This window comes from Grampus griseus, assembly GCF_964374135.1.
Source record: "Grampus griseus genome assembly, chromosome: 15".
Taxonomy (NCBI): Eukaryota; Metazoa; Chordata; class Mammalia; order Artiodactyla; family Delphinidae; genus Grampus; species Grampus griseus.
Genome location: NC_139009.1, coordinates 57,621,988 through 57,643,275, shown reverse-complemented (window position 1 = coordinate 57,643,275; position 21,288 = coordinate 57,621,988). Strand labels below are relative to the sequence as shown.

Here is a 21,288-nt window from a genome sequence, read left to right as displayed (position 1 = left end):
TTTACGTTCCCACCAACAGTGCAAGAGGGTTCCCTTTTCTCCACACCCTCTCCAGCATTTAATGTTTGTATTTTTTTGATGATGGCCATTCTGACTGGTGTGAGGTGATACCTCATTGTAGTTTTGATTTGCATTTCTCTAATGATTAATGATGTTGAGCATCCTTTCATGTGTTTGTTGGCAATCTGTATGTCTTCTTTGGAGAAATGTCTATTTAGGTCTTCTGCCCATTTTTGGATTGGGTTGTTTGTTTTTTTGATATTGAGCTGCATGAGCTGCTTGTATATTTTGGAGATTAATCCTTTGTCAGTTGCTTCATTTGCAAATATTTTCTCCCATTCTGAGGGTTGTCTTTTCATCTTGTTTATGGTTTCCTTTGCTGTGCAAAAGCTTTTAAGTTTCATTAGGTCCCATTTGTTTATTTTTGTTTTTATTTCCACTTCTCTAGGAGGTGGGTCAAAAAGGATCTTGCTGTGATTTATGTCATAGAATGTTCTGCCTATGTTTTCCTCTAAGAGTTTTATAGTATCTGGCCTTACATTTAGGTCTTTAATCCATTTTGAGTTTCTTTTTGTGTATGGTGTTAGGGAGTGTTCTAATTTCATTCTTTTACATGTAGCTGTCCAGTTTTCACAGCAGCACTTATTGAAGAGGTTGTCTTTTCTCCATCGTATATTCTTGCCTCCTTTATCAAAAATAAGGTGACCATATGTGTGTGGGTTTATCTCTGAGCTTTCTCTATCCTCTTCCATTGATCTATATTTCAGTTTTTTGTGCCAGTACCATACTGCCTTGATTACTATAGCTTTGTAGTATAGTCTGAAGTCTGGGAGCCTGATTCCTCCAGCTCAGTTTTTCTTTCTCAAGATTGCTTTGACTACTCAGGGTCTTTTGTGAATTTAATTTCTTATCCTGAAATAGTGATGTGACAATTCTTCTAAGAAACATGGGATTCACTGCTTCCCAGAAGTCAGCTACATGACATTGTGTCCAGTTGGTGAGTCATGGTTTTCTTTCTTTCTCACTCATAAGAGGGCAGTATCTAAGATCTTGATCTTTGATGGGTTTTTGACAGGTTTCCACATCTCATGGCTTCAGGATGTTTTGGAAGTTCTACTATACTGGTAGTACACTTCTTATGAACAGCAGTGGAATTGCCTCAGGATAAAGAAAATAATTTTTCCCAATAAGGACTGGTAAATATTGGCATTTTTCGAAATGGTGGGACTCAATGCGTTTAGCTTTGTTTGTTAGGGTTATTTAGGGATACCTTATATGAAGACATGGGAATGGATTAGATATCTATTCTTTTATGCTATCCAGGATTTTAAAAAATATATATGGGAGTAATTTTTTAAAATGAACTGTAGTTTCATACTGGAATACACAACATTAGGCACATCTGTTTTCTCTGAGATCATTCTCCTTCAGTGGAGACCCCAATGCTGTACATGTACCATGTGACTTCACTCCCCTGGCCATCAAAGAGTAGAGGTTGTGGGCTCTTGAACCATACAGGGTGAAGAAAAATTGGAATTTGGATTCAAAAGTCTTAGACTTGACCTCGTGAGCTGGAAAGACATATAGACATGGGAGATGAGGCTCACATTTTGGTTTGACCATCTTCTGCCATGAGTACAGTAAACGTCATCAAGATGGAAAGAAGAGGGAAGCTGAATTTAAGAGGAGCAGAGAAGAGCTAATATGTGGCTTCAGGGAGAGAGAAGGAGACTTGAGTCTTGGTACCAGTATAGTTCCTGTTTTCAGTCTTTTTGATACCAGCTGCTTTTCTTGCCCTAAGAGTATTTTAGATATTCCAATATCCTTGTAATACACCTCCTCCCCTTTTCTGGCTCAAGCTACTTTGAGTGGATTTCTGCCCTCGCTGATTTAAAACGTTACTGTGCACATCAATTATAGAGCTGTCTTCACGGTAGTTGGATGGTCTTGGAACTATTCCCAGAGCTGTGGTTAGTAGTATCTGAAGCAGCTAAAGGGGTTCTTTATAAGGGACACATCCTGAGTATAGGCTAATGGCTGGGTCTAATGCACTTTGACAACTTGCTGCCACCACACTGCATTTTTTTCCAAATAGAAATCATAAAGAATTTTAGTGTAAATTGAACTCAGTGCTAAATAGGTTTATTGACACTTAAAGAAACCAGACAGGACTAGGAGAAAACATTTCAGAATGACATCATTAAAAACCATTAGAACCCATATTTTTCTGCGTAGAATATTCTGATGGCTAAACCCACAGCAACATTTTTTTTTAGTTCTCCACTGTTCCTCCACAGAAGGAAATGTTCAGAATCCAGAGTATATCAATATTGAAGCATTTTCCTATGTATAAAATCTGGCTTGGCTCTGATAAAAAGAAAAGAAGAAACCAATATCAATGCCTTTTCAAGGACCTGTTTTTTTAGGGGATAGAGGCAAGGAATGTCACACAGTTTTCAAACTAGCTCTGCAGTAATTTCAAGATTTAGCTAGCTAGCTATCAAGATTAAATCAATCAATTCAGAGATCTGGAAAGTTGCTGTTATGTTAGGTCCCCGTGTGAACTCTTTGTTTTTATGTAAATTACTCTTTGAATGCCCAGAATTAGTGATTGTTTGAGCTATAAAAAGCCAATAGAGTCTATTGGTATTCTCCTTTCATTTAGGGATTCATGCATTTCTTTGAATATGTCTTGAGTTTACTCTAGATTCACCCTTGAAAGGAAATATTTCAGGGTGGTTAAAAGCACAGAGTCCAGAGCTCAAATGCTTAGGATTGACCCAGGCAAGGGGTTTGTGACCTCCCTCTGTGCCTGTTTCCTCATCAGAAAGTGAGAATAACAATAAAACCGATCACATAAGATTGCGGTCAGGAGCAAATGAGTTAACACACTTAAAGCACATAGAATAGCGCGTGGCACAAAGCAAGCGCTACAGAAGTGTTAACCTTGATTACCGTCTCTCGAGTAATTGGTGTCCTCTGTGGACATGCCCGGAAAATAGTCTGACAATCCCACCAGCATTAACTTGGAGTGCACAGTAGAGAGGCTACTCACCTTGAACCTCTTCAGCCATGTATGTTGGTATCCCCTTACACATGGCAATGATGGATTTTCCAAACTGGTCCAGGTTGTTGACTTTGTCAGGGTTGACTGTGTATATCAGGCTCTTGGGAGATGGTTTCCCTTGTCCTTTACCCTGAAGCTGAGTGTGCACAAGACAGGTGGAAAGGAGGAGAGAGAAGGAGTGCTAAGCCCAGTGGTCTGTTGGGTTGGGGGTTAGGTTCAAGGTCAACAAGGGGGTATTGCTTGGCTATAACTTTTCCATAATCAGAATGAAGAAGGACCAATTCCAGCCCTGTATATCTCAGAATTTTGTAGTGTCCCAAGGAATTTATCTGGTTTGAAACCCCAGCTTTTCATATAAACAGAAGTCTGAGGGTAAATTTATTCTGAAGGTTGAACCTCATTTGGTCATCTTATATTTCTTGGATTGATTTATATGATAATCAGTTTCTGAGAATGCAGTTTTCTCTACACTGTCAGTGAAAGTTACCCACTTATCAGTTATAGGGATATAAACTCAGGCTGACATTTTAAAGAATGATAGATCCCCTCTCCCCACCTACCCCAAGTAGCGTTGCCAGATAAAATACAGGACACCCAGTTAAATTTTAATTTCAGATAAATAACAGATCACTTGTAAGTATAAGTATGTCCCAAATATTGCATAGGACATACTTATGCTAAAAATTACCCATTGTTTATTTGAAATTCAAACTTAACTGGGTATCCTCTATTTTTATTTGCTACATCAAATAACCCTAACCAACTCTTTTTTTTTTTTTTTTTGCGGTACGCAGGCCTCTCACTGCTGTGGCTTCTCCCGTTGCGAAGCACAGCCTCAGTGGCCATGGCTCACGGGCCCAGCCACTCCGCGGCACGTGGGATCATCCCAAACCGGGGCACGAACCCGCGTCCCCTGCATCGGCAGGCGGACTCGCAACCACTGCACCACCAGGGAAGCCTCCTAACCAAGCCTTGCAGAAAAAAGTCCTTGAAGTACTGAGGGGTCCCACTGGTGTGAGCAGAGCTTTGCTCCACTAACAGTAAAGGTGAGGTGTTTTGATCGGCTTCTGTGGAGGAAGGTGTGAGCCACAGCATTTGACTGTGGTGGCAGCTCTCTCTCCTCAGGCAATTACCAATTCCTCTTTTCCTTTTTTTGCTCCACAGAACAACATACTGTGATCAAGAGGGAACAGCTGTGACCTTCTCATTATTTATTGGAAATCATAAGACTTCTCCAAGTAAAAATAAAAAGACTTTTATTTTTACCTTCTTTTCCTTGACCAGCGTATCAAGGGCTTGAAAAGAGGGCATGACTGCCTTGTTCATTTTGTGCACAATGCATGACTTCTTCTTAAAGAGCCTGGTTACAGCAAAGCCCTATTAAAGAAGATGGTAGATGGTAAGGAGTTATGTTCTCCAAGGTGCTTTTCTCATCAGAAATTAGTTTCACCAGCAGAGGGAAATGGAACTCTGAGATCACGATGAACTGGGATAAAAGTGCTGGATCTGACCCTGTTTTGCAATCATATTTATTGCTAGCATGTGTAAGGATAGACCACAAACTCTTTGAGGGAGAGACTGAGTGTTGAACTTGCTTCAGGTTCTAGCCTGGGAAGAGTCCCTCAACATATGTCTGTTCTGCTGAAATAAAATTTTAAATACTATCATATTTTAATCTCCTTTGATCTTCACAACATTTCAAGGAGGCAGGTAAGACAGGAATTCGTTTTCTATTTGACCAGATGATAAAACTGAAACTATAAGGAATTGGCTTTTCTAAAGTACAAAGTTTGTTAAATATAGAGCTGGTAATTGCAGAGCTGGGTGTTCTAACAAGAAACAACTGGATTTTTTTTGTTTTTTGTTTTGTTTTTACTCTCTTACTAATTAATATTGTCATTTACATTTCCTTTGGTCTTTTTGAGTTACAGATGAAATGTCAATTTCTGTCTTTTTAGAAGGAAATTGACAATAGAGTGAGATAGATTGTGCTTTGGCAGCAGTAATATTATGAAGGTCTTTTGTCTTTACTGAGGGTTTCTGCAGGTAAAGCAAAAGATGTCATATTTGTCTTATAGCCTCACAGCATAGTGGATCCTAATTACTATTCACACTGGTATGAATTTTAACTTACTGTGAGAAACTTATTAACAGCAATTATATCTAGGGAGTGAAACTGGGTGAGCAAAATAAGCATTTTTCCTTATAACTCTGTGCTTATGTGCAGTCAGAATTTACATCATTTAAAATTTTTTTATGGTTAGCAGGCAATTTTTGCTGTCGTTAAAAAAGAAATGCCATTTTGCAAAGAACAGAAATTGCATGTGGGCTACCTACATATTCATAGTCCCAGACGGAATTCCACGAGTCCCATCCATTGTTATTGTCAACATTGGCCACGTTATGTTCGTTGTTGACACTCACTGACTGCTGCCCACTTCCACCACTGTTGTTGTCGTTGACATTGATATTCTGTAATTTACAAGAAATTGACATTGATTTAATACCACATTTCTTTGCAAATGCATTTTGGTAACACACTTTAAAAAATGAGACTTACATAGTTAGCAAGGGCAGGAGTCAGAAAGATGCCAACAAGTCCAGCAAAGACAGTCTGAAATCACAAATAACATTGGTCTACTGTTAAATGGCAAAACGATGGCCTCGTCTTCTTTCTTTATCTAAGCTTATAAAAATACTTACTAACTTTACCACTCTGTTGAGTGGTCTGTCTTTTCTTCTTCTTTGGTCTTCTATGTTTTTAACCATAGGAAGTTTTAATGATAATGTTGAATTGTAGGTTAATTATAAGTAATTATGTTGATTGTTTTAGAATTTTTAATGTAGGTCTTATGAAATACCGATGAAGTGTCAGTATATTGAAAAATAAAGTTGAAAATGAATAGCATATATGGTATGAAAATGGTTTTAAGTTCTGAGAACCACATCTGAAAATGATTTAATTTAATTTTCCTATTTATTGCCCTGAATGTTTCTTCTCTTCCTAGACCCCCTAATAGCAGTAGTCTTTTTATTTAAAAATTGTTTTCAAGTAATGGATTAGTAAGCAGATTGGATATGAATGATGAGAAGCCAAGGATGGGGTGTCTGGCTGTCAAATGTGCTTAGCAGAAGGGAAGTCAATCACTGTCCCAGGACACCTGATGTAGTCATGTGTCATTGAGTACACAACGCTTGTTGTCAGAACACAGAGCTTTATGCAGGGTGCGTGATTCTGGGCGCTTATCTTCATTCCCTTTGCCTGGAACAAAATGGTTTGAGAACTGCACGAGTAATTCAAGGTAATTTAAAAAATTGGTTTGATGTTTCCCCTGATAGTTTAAGAAGGAGATTAAAAAAAATTCAGAGGTGGAAGAAATTTTAGAGATCGATTAGTACAACATAATCCTTTCACAGATGAGGAAACTGAACTTCAGAAGTTGAGTGACTTGGCCAAAGGTGTACATTTTGCTCAAGGCAGAACCAGAAGAGAAACCAGATATGACCTGTGTCTGGAGCTCTTTTTTTTAACCTTCCTATTAGTAGAACTTATTTCTAGGGATTTCCCTGGTGGTCCAGTGGTTAAGCCTTCGCCTTCCAATGCAGGGGGTGAGGGTTTGATCCCTGGTTGGGGAGCTAAGATCCCACGTGTCTCGTGGTCAAAAAACCAAAATATAAAAATAGAACTTATTTCTAGAAAATTATTTCACACTTGCAACTCCATTATGAAGCAGAGTCTGCTGTAATATATTTTAATGTTTAGTATGCCAAAACATGAAAATGTTTACCTGACTCTAGCACTTCTGCATCCTGTTATGAGACACACAGCACCACCAGTTACTTTGGCAGAATTTTGTGGTCCATTTGCTACACTCTTCAGCCTTTTACATGGAAACACAAGTGAGATGTTGCACTAGCTTCATGCTTCAAGTGTTTTCATGAATAAATGGCTACAGACAGGGTCCAAGGTAGAACTTTCTTAGAGATCCATTTCACAGGGGAGAATGTGACAGTAAGTCTCTTGCCAATTTGTTTTGATAATAAGCTTTTTATCTTGCCTGAACGTACTCAGAAGTTTTGGTCAAAAAGGGAATTTAAGAAGGTATGAAAAGTCGGACATTTTCTAGGGTTAGAGACTGCTTGCTCTGTGCCCAGACCTGAATCAGGAGATCTGGAAAGTAATTTTTTTAAACATAGCATAGTGTAAGATGCTCAGGCATCTGACCAATCCCAGTATAACTATCCTTCTCTATAGAGATGCTTATAAATGCCATGATTCCATGAAAAGAAAAGAGATGATGATGATGATTATTATTTTTACAAAATTTTGCATTAAAGTGATATTGTCATAAGAAGCAGACCCCCTTAGCTCAGAATATTAACAGTCTCCAGTTATAAGGGAATAAATTCAAAAGGAAATATCTACTCACTGTGAACTTCATCTTGACTTCACCAAAGCAATGAAGCCAGGCATGGACTCAGAAAAAAAGTCTTCTCATATTTATACTTGACCAGCTTACTCAAGCTAGGTGTGAACAGGTGGGGTCCAAGACTTATCTTTCTCCATTTTCCATATCTGTGCTACGTTCTGGTGTGCCAGGAAGCCTTTTGGAATATCCGTCTGGTTAGCAAGGTATTTTGACATGGAGTTGACCTGACTCACTGTTTGTTGAAGTTGAAGATATCAAAACAAAACTCAGTATGATTTATGATAACTTCTGTTCCAACTGAAGCTGTGGGTGTGGGTATTTTATATATTGATGTCACTCAGATTCAGAAAAAGAATCATCCCTAAAATCAAACAAGGCAAGAAACTGTGGGCCTTGTAGATAACAGCTCCTGTAAGAATGTGGAATGGTTTCCTCTTCGTACCTTTAACCAAGCCACTGTGTTGCCTTTGCTTAGGCTAAACATGTTCTATTAGCTACTCCCACAAAACCTATAACCTTCTCTGCAATCCTGAGCTCTTTGGATGACAGGACCATACATCTAGTTAGAAAATCTGGGGCTCTCTTTGGTCTTTTTTCTAACCCTCCAGTTAGTTACTAAACCTTGTCATTTCATCTCAGTCAGAATCGATGCTCGACTCTGGCTTTGCCCACAGCTTCATTCACCTGGACTTTTACAGCAGTTGTGTAACTGATCATTCTGGTCATCAGTCTCTCATATTCCAGTGCATTTCCCCCACATTTTCCCTAAGGTTGTCTTTTAAAAATACATGTATAAATAAACTGACTCTATCATGCTTAGCAACTTCCACTGGCAGCCTACAAGATAAACTTCAAGCTCACTGGAATGGCACAGAGGGTCCTTTATAATAAGGTTTCCTAAGTCTCCCCAGGTGTATCTGTCGCTCTATAAACCTATATTCCAGCTACACCACAGTTCCACGTTGGTGGGAATATTCAGGGTGGTTCGTGCCTCTATGCCTTCGCACATGTAGTTCCTTCACCCTGGAGTGCCAACCCCTTGCCTTTCTCTAATTGGTAATTGCTATTTATTTTTCAAGGCCCAACTCACATGCCACTGCCTCCATCATGTCTTCCCCATATCCAAGGGGGAAACTTTTTTCTTTTTTTTCCCGGAGCTATAAAAGGAATCCCTGTCCTCTTATTTGTTTCTAGATAATTTAATTTTCAGAAATGATGTTAAAATAATTTTTTAAATGTTTTCATCAGAAACAGAGAGTAGATTTTGTCACTTGGGCAAACAAGTAAATGCTCAAAACAATCTTGGAGGTGAATTAAAGTTTCAATTTTTTTCCTGCTCTCTCTTACAAATGGAAGCTAGTAAATAAGATTGCTGAGGAGAAAAACTGTCTCATGAATCACTGATCTATAAATTTCCCCTTTGGAAACCTTCCTGAGCCCATGATTATCCGTATATGCATGGATTGGAATCACAGCACTGGGTCACATGGTGGTAAAGCTTGATTAACTACCCACATCACTTTCAGAATGTTAGCATGAGTGGATTAGTGTAGCTGTGGTAAGATTTTGTTTATGTTTTTAATGTGTCCACTAATCTCTTCCAAACTTGCTCTTTAGCTGCAAAAGATCACTAAGCCTGGGATGGAGGGCAGCCATCTGTGAAGAGGTTTCCTTTCTTTCTTTTTTTCTTTTTAACATCTTTGTTGGAGTATAATTGCTTTACAATGTTGTGTTAGTTTCTGCTGTATAACAAACTGATTCAGCTATACATATACATATATCCCCATATCTTCTCCCTCTTGCGTCTCCCTCCCTCCCACCCTATCCCACCCCTCTAGGTGGTCACAAACCACCTAGCTGATCTCCCTGTGCTACGCGGCTGCTTCCCACTAGCTATCGATTTTACATTTGATAGTGTATATATGTCCATGCCTCTCTCTCACTTCGTCCCAGCTTACCCTTCCCCGTCCCCATGTCTTTAAGTCCACTCTCTACATCTGCATCTTTATTCCTGTCCTGCCCCTAGGTTCTTCAGAACCATGTTTTTTAGATTCCATATATATGTGTTAGCATATGGTATTTGTTTTTCTCTTTCTGACTTACTTCACTCTGTATGATAGACTCTAGGTCCATCCACCTCACTACAAATAACTCAATTTCATTTCTTTTAATGGCTGAGTAATATTCCATTGTATATATGGGCCACGTCTTCTTTATCCATTCATCTGTTGATGGACACTTAGGTTGCTTCCATGTCCTGGCTATTGTAAATAGAGCTGTAATGAACATTGTGGTACATGACTGTTTTTGAATTACGGTTTTCTCAGGGTATATGCCCAGTAGTGGGATTGCTGGGTCATATGGTAGTTCTATTTTTAGTTTTTTAAGGAACCTCCATACTGTTCTCCATAGTGGCTGTATCAATTTACATTCCCACCAGCAGTGCATGAAGGTTCCCTTTTCTCCACACCCTCTCCAGCATTTGTTGTTTGTAGATTTTTTGATGATGGCCATTCTGACTAGTGTGAGGTGATACCTCATTGTAGTTTTGATTTGCATTTCTCTAATGACTAGTGATGTTGAGCATCCTTTCATGTGTTTGTTGTCAATCTGTATATCTTCTTTGGAGAAATGTCTATTTAGGTCTTCTGCCCATTTTTGGATTGGGTTGTTTGTTTTTTTGATATTGAGCTGCATGAGCTGCTTGTAAATTTTGGAGATTAATCCTTTGTCAGTTGCTTCATTTGCAAATATTTCCTCCCATTCTGAGGGTTGTCTTTTCGTCTTGTTTATGATTTCCTTTGCTGTGCAAAAGCTTTTAAGTTTCATTAGGTCCCATTTGTTTATTTTTGTTTTTATTTCCACTTCTCTAGGAGGTGGGTCAAAAAGGATCTTGCTGTGATTTATGTCATAGAATGTTCTGCCTATGTTTTCCTCTAAGAGTTTTATAGTATCTGGCCTTACATTTAGGTCTTTAATCCATTTTGAGTTTATTTTTGTGTATGGTGTCAGGGAGTGTTCTAATTTCATTCTTTTACATGTAGCTGTCCAGTTTTCCCAGCACCACTTATTGAAGAGGCTGTCTTTTCTCCTTTATTGAAGATAAGGTGACCATATGTGTGTGGGTTTATCTCTGGGCTTTGTGAAGAGGCTTTCATCTGCTTTAGGAATTGTCACGTCACTTCAAAGTCAGAGTGGACAGCGTGGTGCCTTTACACTCAGCCATGGGTAGTCACTTTGGTCCATGGTGCAGTGCCTAGGATAATTTTTGTGTGTCATATCTTACCAAGGAGTTGAGGTTGACATATTTTCCAGTGGGCCTATGGAGTGCTGGTCTGGAAGATGCTCCATGACAAGTAAATAGTTAGATAGATAGATAGATAGATAGATAGATAGATAGATAGAGTTCAGGGTTCAATAATCTCCCTCTTAGAGATAGACAACTCACATTCACATATCAGATGTGCCCAGGAATCTGTTGAGAAGAAATCTATATCATGTTGTTTCATCCAGATTCTTCTAAACTTAACTGACCATAGAACCTGGTTTTTCTTTTTTCTTTTATTGATTTATTTTTCCTAACACCTATTAACATTCCTGTGGGGCAACTTCCTTAGGGAGAAAACAATTGTGCTGCCTCTGAGGATAAATCTTGGATTTTAAAAAAATTCCTCCTTTATATAATATTGCTATTTCAACAGCTTCAAAAATCAGAAGAACCTCTTCCTCTGTACTTTGTATGGTATGTATGAAAATGTGTATATGTGTGTATGGCAGTGTCAACCCTGACCTCAACCCTAGTCTCATCCAAGGTCAAAAGTCTTAAGGAAGCATGAGCAAGTCTCTTGCTCCCTCCCACCCTGAGAGCTATGTTTTATACATTTCCTGTCCTCCCTTGAGAGAAAGACAGGACCTGTCGATGTGTTTTTGTCACCTCCATAGAACCTAGAATATACTGGCACATATATGATTCTCCCTAGACCTATTTTAAAATTAGAATTGCATAAAGTAGATGCTCAAGCCAGAAGATAAAAAATGCAAAATATTTATTCACTTCTAATTTTTAGAGCCAGCTAGAGAGGTGCTGCCCTACGTTGGCTATGGTGACGCACCAAGGGAGTCCCAGGAGGTGGTGGTCCCAGTGCCCAGGGTTAGTGTGGGGCACATCAGCCCCTGAGTAAATAAAGCCTGCTCTGCCCACAGATTTCGAAGCCAGGCCATGCCAAGAACCAGGCCCTATTTTATCTCACAGTGCACACAGCCAGGACCTCACCTCTCCCCACACCCTGTATGGGTGGGAGCCCTCTTTGTTCATTTGCTTTGTTCAGTTGCTTCATTTCACTCTATAATTTCTTTGCTGGCGTATGGAAGCCCCTTCATGCAGAGATTCTGTCTCAGTCTCTCTGCCTCTGTTGTCTTGCTGAGCACCAGTTTGTGATGATCCCAAGTCAGGTGGTTCATTGTGAGATCTGGACACACTTTGTCACCTGGTGGTGGGGAGTCGGGGCGGAGAACTTCTGTCCTATCCCATGGTCTCAGTTTACTAGTCTGCAGCTAAGACTCTAGTGACTGTCCCTGTGGCTACAGCTTTCAGAGCTTGTGGCAGTGGGGTACTCCTATCATATCTTCCATATGTATTTGTGACCAGGAATGACACATACATGTAGAATAACAGTTTAATAATTATTGCTAGAAAGCTTCTAATTCCAGAAAATCCGTGCTTATTACATAGTTGTTTGTTTGTATAAGAGAGAAATTCTTTTCAAATTACAGCAACATGGAAGGAGCTCTCTCTTATGGCATCACAAAGCCTTCTCTTTTTGTTATTTCCTTCAGGACGATGACCTTCCAAAATATATATAACCCTGCCTTTCTGTTGCTGCTTGTATGTCTGTCCAATTGCATCTGCTGAACCTTCTGGATCCCCTCAGAGGCAACCAGAGATATATTATACCTCTGATCGGTTGTTAACCTTGAGAGCGCTGTAAACAGAGTTTGGAAGCATCTTGCTAAAAGAATGTCTGCTGAGTGATGACATCATTTCTAAAAAACACATGAAAGTAGAGATAAAGAGAATATTGACTAAGAAGTTCATTTTTCATCACTATGAAGAATAATCGAACCTGGTTAAGTACTTTCATTCTGAAAAGGAATTGGAGAAAATATGCTCACGTGAGGAATAGAAATCACAAAATGAGAGTAACATGTTACTTTATAATTATCTTAGAGCTAATAACACTTTCCTTGTTCATTGTTCATATTGAGGCAATTTAGAGAAAGTGGTGTGAAAGCTGTGCAGATGCTGTGGTCCTTCAGCCATAGCAATCAGGCCTGGAAAGGACTGAACTGAACACTGGAAGATGAAAATCAGATTCTAAGCGGTGAGGACCAAAGTGCTACAGCTGTGAAGGCCACACCTGGAGGCCAGGTCTTGTGAGGACCCCGTGGTCCCCACATGGAACTATCCCCATGGCTTCCCTGGCAGAAGAGGTCAAAGTAAAAGACTTGCCCTAAGACTGAACAATGAAGCATGGTTTTGTGAATCATTGAGTTTTCGGCAGAGTGACTGATCCGAACTGGTTTGCTTTTCTGCATCCCAGATAGAAAATATACACAGGTGTGTAATCTGTTCACGTCTGGAAGAACACATGCTCAGAGGAAAATGTTGGATCCTCAGAGGTACTTCAGGGAATTTTGAGCTCCATGTTTATTCAATTATATACTCTTCCTACCCACATCTGCAGTCTCCAATTCCTGGAAATGCTTAATAAAACCTATCTATTCAGACTTATTCTGGAGTGTAATTTTTCTTCAGAGGTCCCACTGCATTTAAATAAGGAACCAACTCCCCTCATCCAGGCCAGGGAAATTTTTTCATTTGCTGTGCTGGCCTACAATTCTTTACTCATTTTCTCATATTGAAAAGTAATCAATTAACAGAAATTAACCATGTTCCAGCTAATGTAGTAAGCACAAGTGCTACAGAAGATTCAAAGATATAAAACAACAAGGACTAATACTCCAAGATCCTGAAATCTGTCTGAGAGCAGGGCTGGCTTTTTGGACATGTGACCAACGTAGTTACCCAGGACTCATACTCAGAAGACAGCCCCATATTTAAGACTTTAAAGTTGCCAACTTGAAATTCTTATTAGTTATATTTCTGAATTTGTGTTTTGTAAGTAAAGTCCAATGGGACAATGCAGCATGCCCTGGGGGCTTGGAGTTGTGGCTCATGTGTGGTCCCACCTCCTGCTTCTCCCCACCTCCTTGGGTGTGCTTTCCACAACCCACTCGTCTACCTCCACTGTGGGGTCTGGGTGCAGATGCAGGAAAGATCAAGGTCAGACACCTGATGCAGGTACACCTGCATGCTGAGTCACAGTGGGGGGCTCTGTGTGCCTTTGAGGATTTGCAATTATCTTGCAAGTATCCCCATGAGCAAGGGAGTGTGATATTAAAGAGCAAATCAAAAACACCATCGTTGGTTGAGAGAAAGAGAGAAACTATGGAAGAAAGGAAAAAGCTTTTTTTCTGTTTTTTGAACAAGGGGTCCCATATTTTCATTTTGCCCTGGGCTTCACAGATTAAGTAGCTGTCTCTGATAGGAGACAAGACATGCACATAACATGGATATATCAAAGTAAGGTAAGAGGAACGTTCTGGGAGGCTTTCCAACTTGTCCAAGGTCACATAGCAGTTAAAAATGGAATAATGTTTTCATGTAATCCAGGAGCTTGCACTCTTTCTTTTATGACTTGAAACTTCTCCAAATGAGCAGTAGAGACAAAACATTCAGAGGAGTGTGAGCTCTTTAAACTGGAGTCGTTATGGAGGTTTCATGCAGAAAATGGACCTTTGGTTGAGACCTGTGGGACACGCCGTATAGACACCTAGGGATGAAGCATCAGCCTAGGGGAGCAGCAGAGCCAGGTGGTGTGAACTGTAGGGGGGCGTTCAGTGAGGACCACCTTATAATGTTCTTAGTACTCTCAGATTCACCTTTATGGTTATGAAAGATCCCATTTAATCACAATTAGATAAAGAAAAGTTGAGTCAGAACTATTCCACTTATCAAGAACCGACAATTTGCTACACACTAACTAAGCTCGAACTATTGTAGGGATTTAATCTTCACCAATAGCCACAAGACACTTCTCTTCCTCCCTGGCCTCTGAGCTCAGGTATGCCAATCTCATACTTCCCTGCATGTGTGAACGCTCTTGACTCTTTCCCACACCAATATGTTCCAATATCCTTGAGCTCCTCCCAGTAAAATAATATTTTAGTTGGTGACCATGGGTGTTTCTCTAAAAAAGCAATCACTCATTTTTTTTTGACACACCTTTAAATTTGATCTCTTCATGAAGGCACATATTCAGGGAGTTATTTAAACAGGTATGCATATTTTAGAAATGCAGATACTATTTATTGTGTAGAATTTCATGTCTCACTCTAAAATAGATTGAATGTGTGTGTAGATGATGTGGGATGGATGCCTTGGGTCTTGGATGTGTACTAGGCTATTAGTCTGCTGTGACAGAACTCATATTCTGTGTGTCTATCATAGTTCTTGCCATATGAGTAGGGCTCAATCAAGGATGATTTCAACCTAAGTTCATGTACAAAAAAGATTCTCCTAATTTTGGCCACTTTCCTCAAATCTAGAAAAAGCCAAACAATTTCCTCTCTCTTCTTGGATGGGAGGCAAAAAAAAAGAAAAGAATTTAAACTAAAAAATTATTCTCCTTGGGCCTGTAATAGTCGCAGTGGAATTCAGCTTTCCTTATCTCTAGCAAGCTTCTTCCCTCTCCCTTTCAGCAAATGTTCAAAATAGTTTGCCAACCTATTCAAGTCCTCAACATCACTCCTACCCTGCCTACTGTACCAGGAATATAAACGGTATCAGGCTTCATTTTTTTATTTTTATAAATTTATTTATTTATTTATTCTTGGCTGTGCTGGGTGGGATCTTCCCCAACCAGGGCTAGAACCCATGTCCCCTGCATTGGCAGGCAGATTCTTAACCACTGTGCTACCAGGGAAGTCCTGGTATCAGGCTTCTTGAACTGACATGCCTTCATCTACTGATCACTATCTTCACCCATTCTTCATTCTTTCTCATTTTGGAGAAATGTGCGCTTAACAGTTTCCAAGAACAATATCTCCACCTCCAATGCCCACCTTCCTCCATCAGATAGCTGTCCTTTTTCTCAGCCTTTAATATCTTCCTGTTGGTTTGCTACTTCTTTTTTGGTTTGTATGGGCAAATCTCCCCAGTACTAAAAAAGCAAGCCAAAAATAAACATGAAAACCTTCCCTTAACTCTACCTTCCTCATAAACAGAGACTTTATAACTTCCCTTCCCTTTACATCTCTTAAAAGGATCATGTCATTTTTCCAAGTCCACATCCTCACCTCCCAGTCCTAGCTCAACCCATTGAAATTTGGCTTCAAGTCTGAAGGGTAACTGGTAGTGCCGGGATTCAAAGTGAACCAGGCAAGGAGCGTAACCCTGAAATCTCTGATATGCTGGTATCTCTTCAGTACTCATGATTTGACTTCTCTTTACTTTTTGACGATGATAGTCTCTTCTTTTCTTGAAATTCTCTCCTAGCTTAATTTCTGTGACACCCCTTTCACCCATTTCTACTTCAACTGCTCCTTCTACCACCTGAACAATTGCTTGCCTCTCTTCTTCCAACTGTCCCTTCAGGGTTGCCGTTGGATTCTACGCTTGATCCTTTTCTCTCATTACCTGTCTCATTCTTGCTGGAAGACCTCCTCTATTCTGAACACTTGAGCCGCCCCGACATGTTGGAAAAACAGATCAAACCTTACCAAGCTTCAGACTTGACTTTACAACTGTATATATTATTAGCGGTCCTCAACCATTTTGGCACCAGGGACTGGTTTCGCGGAAGACAATTTTTCCACGGACTGGGGGGTGGGGTGGGGGAGGATGGTTTTGGGTTGATTCAAGCTCATGACATTTATTGTGCACTTTATTTCTATTATTATTACATTGTAATATATAATGAAATAATTATACAACTCACCATAATGCAGAATCAGTGGGAGCTCCGAGCTTGTATTCAGTTGCCACTCACTGATAGGGTTTTTTTGTTTTTTTTTTTTGCGGTACACGGGCCTCTCACTGTTGTGGCCTCTCCCTTTGCGCAGCACAGGCTCCGGACGCGCAGGCCCAGTGGCCATGGCTCACGGGCCCAGCCGCTCCGCGGCATTTCTATAACTTCTGTTTAGTTTAGTGGCATTTCTAACAGCCAATCAGGATATCCTCAATTCTGATTTCTCACCCCCTTCCTCCTCCACTATAGGTCACCAGAGCCTATAAATTCTACCTTTTCAATATTTCATTTAAGAAATAATAAAAACCTTTTTTCCTGATCATAAAAGTAAATTATAGTAAACATGGAAATTATTAAAGAAAATATTGACACATATTTACTCTGCAGAAATAATCACTGTTACTTTTTAGGTTATTTCCTTTTAATTTCTTTTGAGACTTCTTTGATCCATGCATTATGTAGAAGTGTTATTTTGTCTTCAAGTGCATTGGGATTTTCCAGTTGTCTTTCTGCTATTGATTTCTAACCTAATTTCATTGTGGTCTGAGAACATACTTTGTACGATATCTGTTCTTTTAAACTGTTAAGGTGTGTTTTATGGCCCAGAATGTGGTCTACCTTGTTTTTTTGTTTTTTTAAAGAAGATGTTGTTGGTAGGAGTTTATTGATTTATTTATTTATTTTTGCTGTGTTGGGTCTTCGTTTCTGTGCGAGGGCTTTCTCTAGTTGTGGCAAGCGGGGGCCACTCTTCATCGCGGTGCGCGGGTCTCTCACTATCGTGGCCTCTCTTGTTGCAGAGCACAGGCTCCAGACGCGCAGGCTCAGTAGTTGTGGCTCACGGGCCTAGCTGCTCCACGACATGTGGGATCCTCCCAGACCAGGGCTCGACCCCATGTCCCCTGCATTAGCAGGCAGATTCTCAACCACTGCACCACCAGGGAAGCCCTGGTCCACCTTGTTGAATGTTCCATATGACCTTGAGAAGAATGTGTATTTTGCTGTTGCTGAAAGAAGTATTCTATGTGCCTATTAGATCAAGTCAACTGATGCTGTTGTTCAGTTCAGCACCAGTATGCTTACTGATTTTATGCCAGTTTGATCTACCAATTACTCAAAGTTTCCAGCTAGAATAATGTTTCTCTATTTCTCATTGTAGTTGTATGTTTTTAACCTCATGTATTTTGATGCTCTTGTTAGGTGCATGGGTGTTAAGTATTGTTATATATTCCCAAAGAACTGACTGCTTTATCATGATGTTATGCCCCTCTTTTTTTTTTTTTTTTTTGCGGTACACGGGCTATGAGAAATAAATATGCTGCTGTGGCCTCTCCCGTTGCGGAGCACAGGCTCCGGACGCGCAGGCTCAGCAGCCATGGCTCACGGGCCCAGCTGCTCCGCGGCACGTGGGATCTTCCCTGACCGGGGCACGAACCCGTGTCCCCTGCATCGGCAGGCGGACTCCCAACCACTGCTCCACCAGGGAAGCCCTATGCCCCTCTTTATCCCTCATACATTTTTGTGGTTCTGAAGTCTGCTTTCTCTAAAATTAATATAGGTACTCTAACTTTTAAAAATTAATGTTAGATAGTTAACTTTCTTTACCCCTTTACTTTAACCTACTTTTACATATAATCAGTGTCTGTGTATTTAAAGTGAGTTTCTTGAATATAACATATAGTTGGGTCTTGTTTTTCTGATCCACTCTGACAATCTCTTTTTTACTTGGTATATTTAGATCATTCATACTTAAAGTAATTATTGATATAGTTGGATTAATATTTAACATGTTTAACTATTTTGTATTCGTTACATTTGTTTATTTTTTCTTTCCTTCTTTTTTGCCTTGTTTTTTTGACAGGTTTTTTAAAGAGAAGTTTTAAGTTAGCCTCAAAATTGAGTGGAATGTACAGATATCCTACATTCCTTGCCCTCACATGCATAGCCGCCCTCATCAAATGAACACCAGAATGTACGTTTGTTAACAGTTGAGGAACCTACACTGGCACATCATTACCACCCAAAAATCAATAGTTTATCATTATATTTGAACAGTTATCTATTAAATCAATTAAGAGTAAGAAAAAAAAGATTTGATTTTACCTTCATTTATTCCTTGTCTGATTGTCTTAGGCATTCAGGATGCTATAACAAAATGACACAGACTTAGTGGTTTATAAACAATACATATTTATTTCTCATAGTTCTAGTGGCTGGGAAGTCCAACAGATCCATAATCTGGCGAGAGCTCATTTCCTCTCTGATGGCCATTTTCTTACTGAGAGGCTTTTCAACTTGTCCATGGTCACATGGCAGTTAAAAAATGGAATAATGTTTTCATGTAATCCAGGAGCCTGTACTGTTTCTTTTATGCTTTGCAGCTTCTCCAAATGAGCAGTAGAGACAAAACATTCAGAGGAGTGTGAGCTCTTTAAGCTGGAGTAATTATGGAGGTTGTGTGCAGAAGATGGACCTTTTTTCACCTTATGCTCACTAAAAGAAATAAATAGTTTCTTATTAAATAATTGGTTTGCAATTTCTTAATAACTAACAAGATTGAATGTGTCTTATGAATAATAAATAGTGACCATACTATTAGATAACATTTATTGAGCACCTACTGTGTCAGCTACTCTTCTAAGTGCTTTCTATGTGTACCCTCATTTAATCTTCACAGTAACCCTGTGAGGAGCCATTTTATTACCCTTTCTTTAGAGATGAAGATATTAAGGAACAGAGAGGTTAAATAATTTGCCAAAGAATACACAGTGAGTAACTGGAAAACCTAGACAATTCAAATCCAGGCAAGATGTGTCAGGTATGGTTACCTCATAACCATCTCCTATTATTTCGTTCCCTCTAATCATATCTTTGTCCATTAAAGACATGTTACGTGTATTCATTTTATTCCCTTTATTCCCTGTGGATTTGTAAAACATTTCATAAGTTGAGAATATTATCATTTGTCCCTCATATATGTGGAAAATATTTCCCTCAGTTTTCAATTTGTTGTAAATGTTGCTTATTTTTTACACTTAATGAATATTATTTTCCTAATCAGGTTTATTGAAATATAATTTATAAATATCTAGAATGTTTATCCTTATTTCTATGAGTTTTGACAAATGCATGCAGTCATGAAACCACCAGCACGATCAATATAGAACATTGTCATTACCCCCCAAAATGTTCCTTGTGCCCTCTATAGGTGATCTTACCCCTCATTCCCAGCCCCTGCCAAACTCTCATCTGTTTTCTGTCCTTTTAGTTTTATCTTTCCAAAATGCCATATAAATTGAATCATACAGTAGGTATTCTTTTGATCTTCACTGCTTTCACTCCATATAATGCATTTGAGATTCATCTGAGTTGTGTGTCAGTGGTTGGTCCTTTTTATTTTTATTTTTTTGCTAAGTAGTATTTCATTATATAAATGTACCACATGTTACCTATCCAGTCACCAGCTGAAAGGTAACTGGGTTATTTCTTGTTTTTGATGATTACAAATAAAGCCACTATAAATACTTATGTTCAGGTCCTAATGTATACATATATTTTCACTTCCCTTAGGTAAACACCCAGGAGTGAGATTTCTGGGTTATACAATGTGTATATTAATTTTATGAGAGATTGCCAAATTGTTTTCCAAAGTGGTTGTAGCATCTTGCACACCTGCCCACAATGTATGATTGTTCCATTTGTTTCACATCTTTGACAACACTTGGACTTTTAAATTTTGTTTTCTTGTTGTTGTGGTGGTGGTTTTGCCATTCTAATAGAAGTATAATGGTTTTAATTTGCATTTCCCTAATTACCAATGATGCTGAGCATTGTTTTTTTGTATGTATTTGCCATCCGTATATTTTCTTTGGTGAACCATCTTGTCATATTTTTTGCCCATTTTAAAAATTGAAATGTATGTTTTATTATTAAATTTGAAAGTTCTATATATAGTATAGATAGATTCTTTATCAGATATGTATTTTGCAATATTTTCTCTCAGTCTGCGGCTTTCCTTTTCATATTCTTTTTTTTTTTTTTTTTTTTTTGCGGTACACGGGCCTCTCACTGTTGTGGCCTCTCCCGTTTGCGGAGCACAGGCTCCGGACGCGCAGGCCCAGCGGCCATGGCTCACGGGCCCAGCCGCTCCGCGGCACGCGGGATCCTCCCAGACCGGGGCACGAACCCGAGTCCCCTGCATCGGCAGGTGGACTCCCAACCACTGCGCCACCAGGGAAGCCCTCCTTTTCATATTCTTAACAGTATCTTTGGAAGGGCAGAAATTTTAAACTTTATTGAAGTCCAATATAGTAATTTTCTTTCATGACTTTTCAAGCATGATGTTAGGTGAAATTTTTTTATACTTGACCTTTATTAGGATGAATAAATTCCTTTTTAAAAATTTTATTGAGATATAATTGACATATGACATATTAGTTTCAAGTGTACAGTTTTGCTTTAAAAGAACCAATTAATTACCTTTTACATTTTATACAGCTAGGTTTATGTATCTTTTCTCTTGTGGTTTATTCTAATACTTTTAGGCTTAGAAAATCTTTTTTCTTTTGCATTGCCAAAATCGGATCAAAGTTTATTGTATTTTCTTCTACTTTTTTCTTTCTTTTACATCATGTACATTGTTTGTATGTATTTAAAAAATTACTTTGGAATTAATCTTTCTTACATAAGATCTGTATTATCTTGC

At 39.1% G+C, this 21,288-nt stretch overlaps 1 protein-coding gene across 1 annotated transcript; it reads right to left on the bottom strand.

Annotated features, from left to right (window-relative positions):
• Positions 1-2,272: 2,272 nt before the first annotated feature.
• GKN1 (gastrokine 1) lies at positions 2,273-19,471 on the bottom strand (the record flags this gene model as incomplete). The annotated part of the gene is made up of 6 exons (XM_082672750.1): positions 2,273-2,367; positions 3,056-3,203; positions 4,334-4,444; positions 5,405-5,539; positions 5,628-5,681; positions 19,412-19,471. 6 exons carry the CDS (start codon positions 19,469-19,471, stop codon positions 2,273-2,275), a joined length of 603 nt encoding a protein of 200 aa, XP_082528876.1.
• Between the last annotated feature and the right edge of the window lie 1,817 nt (positions 19,472-21,288).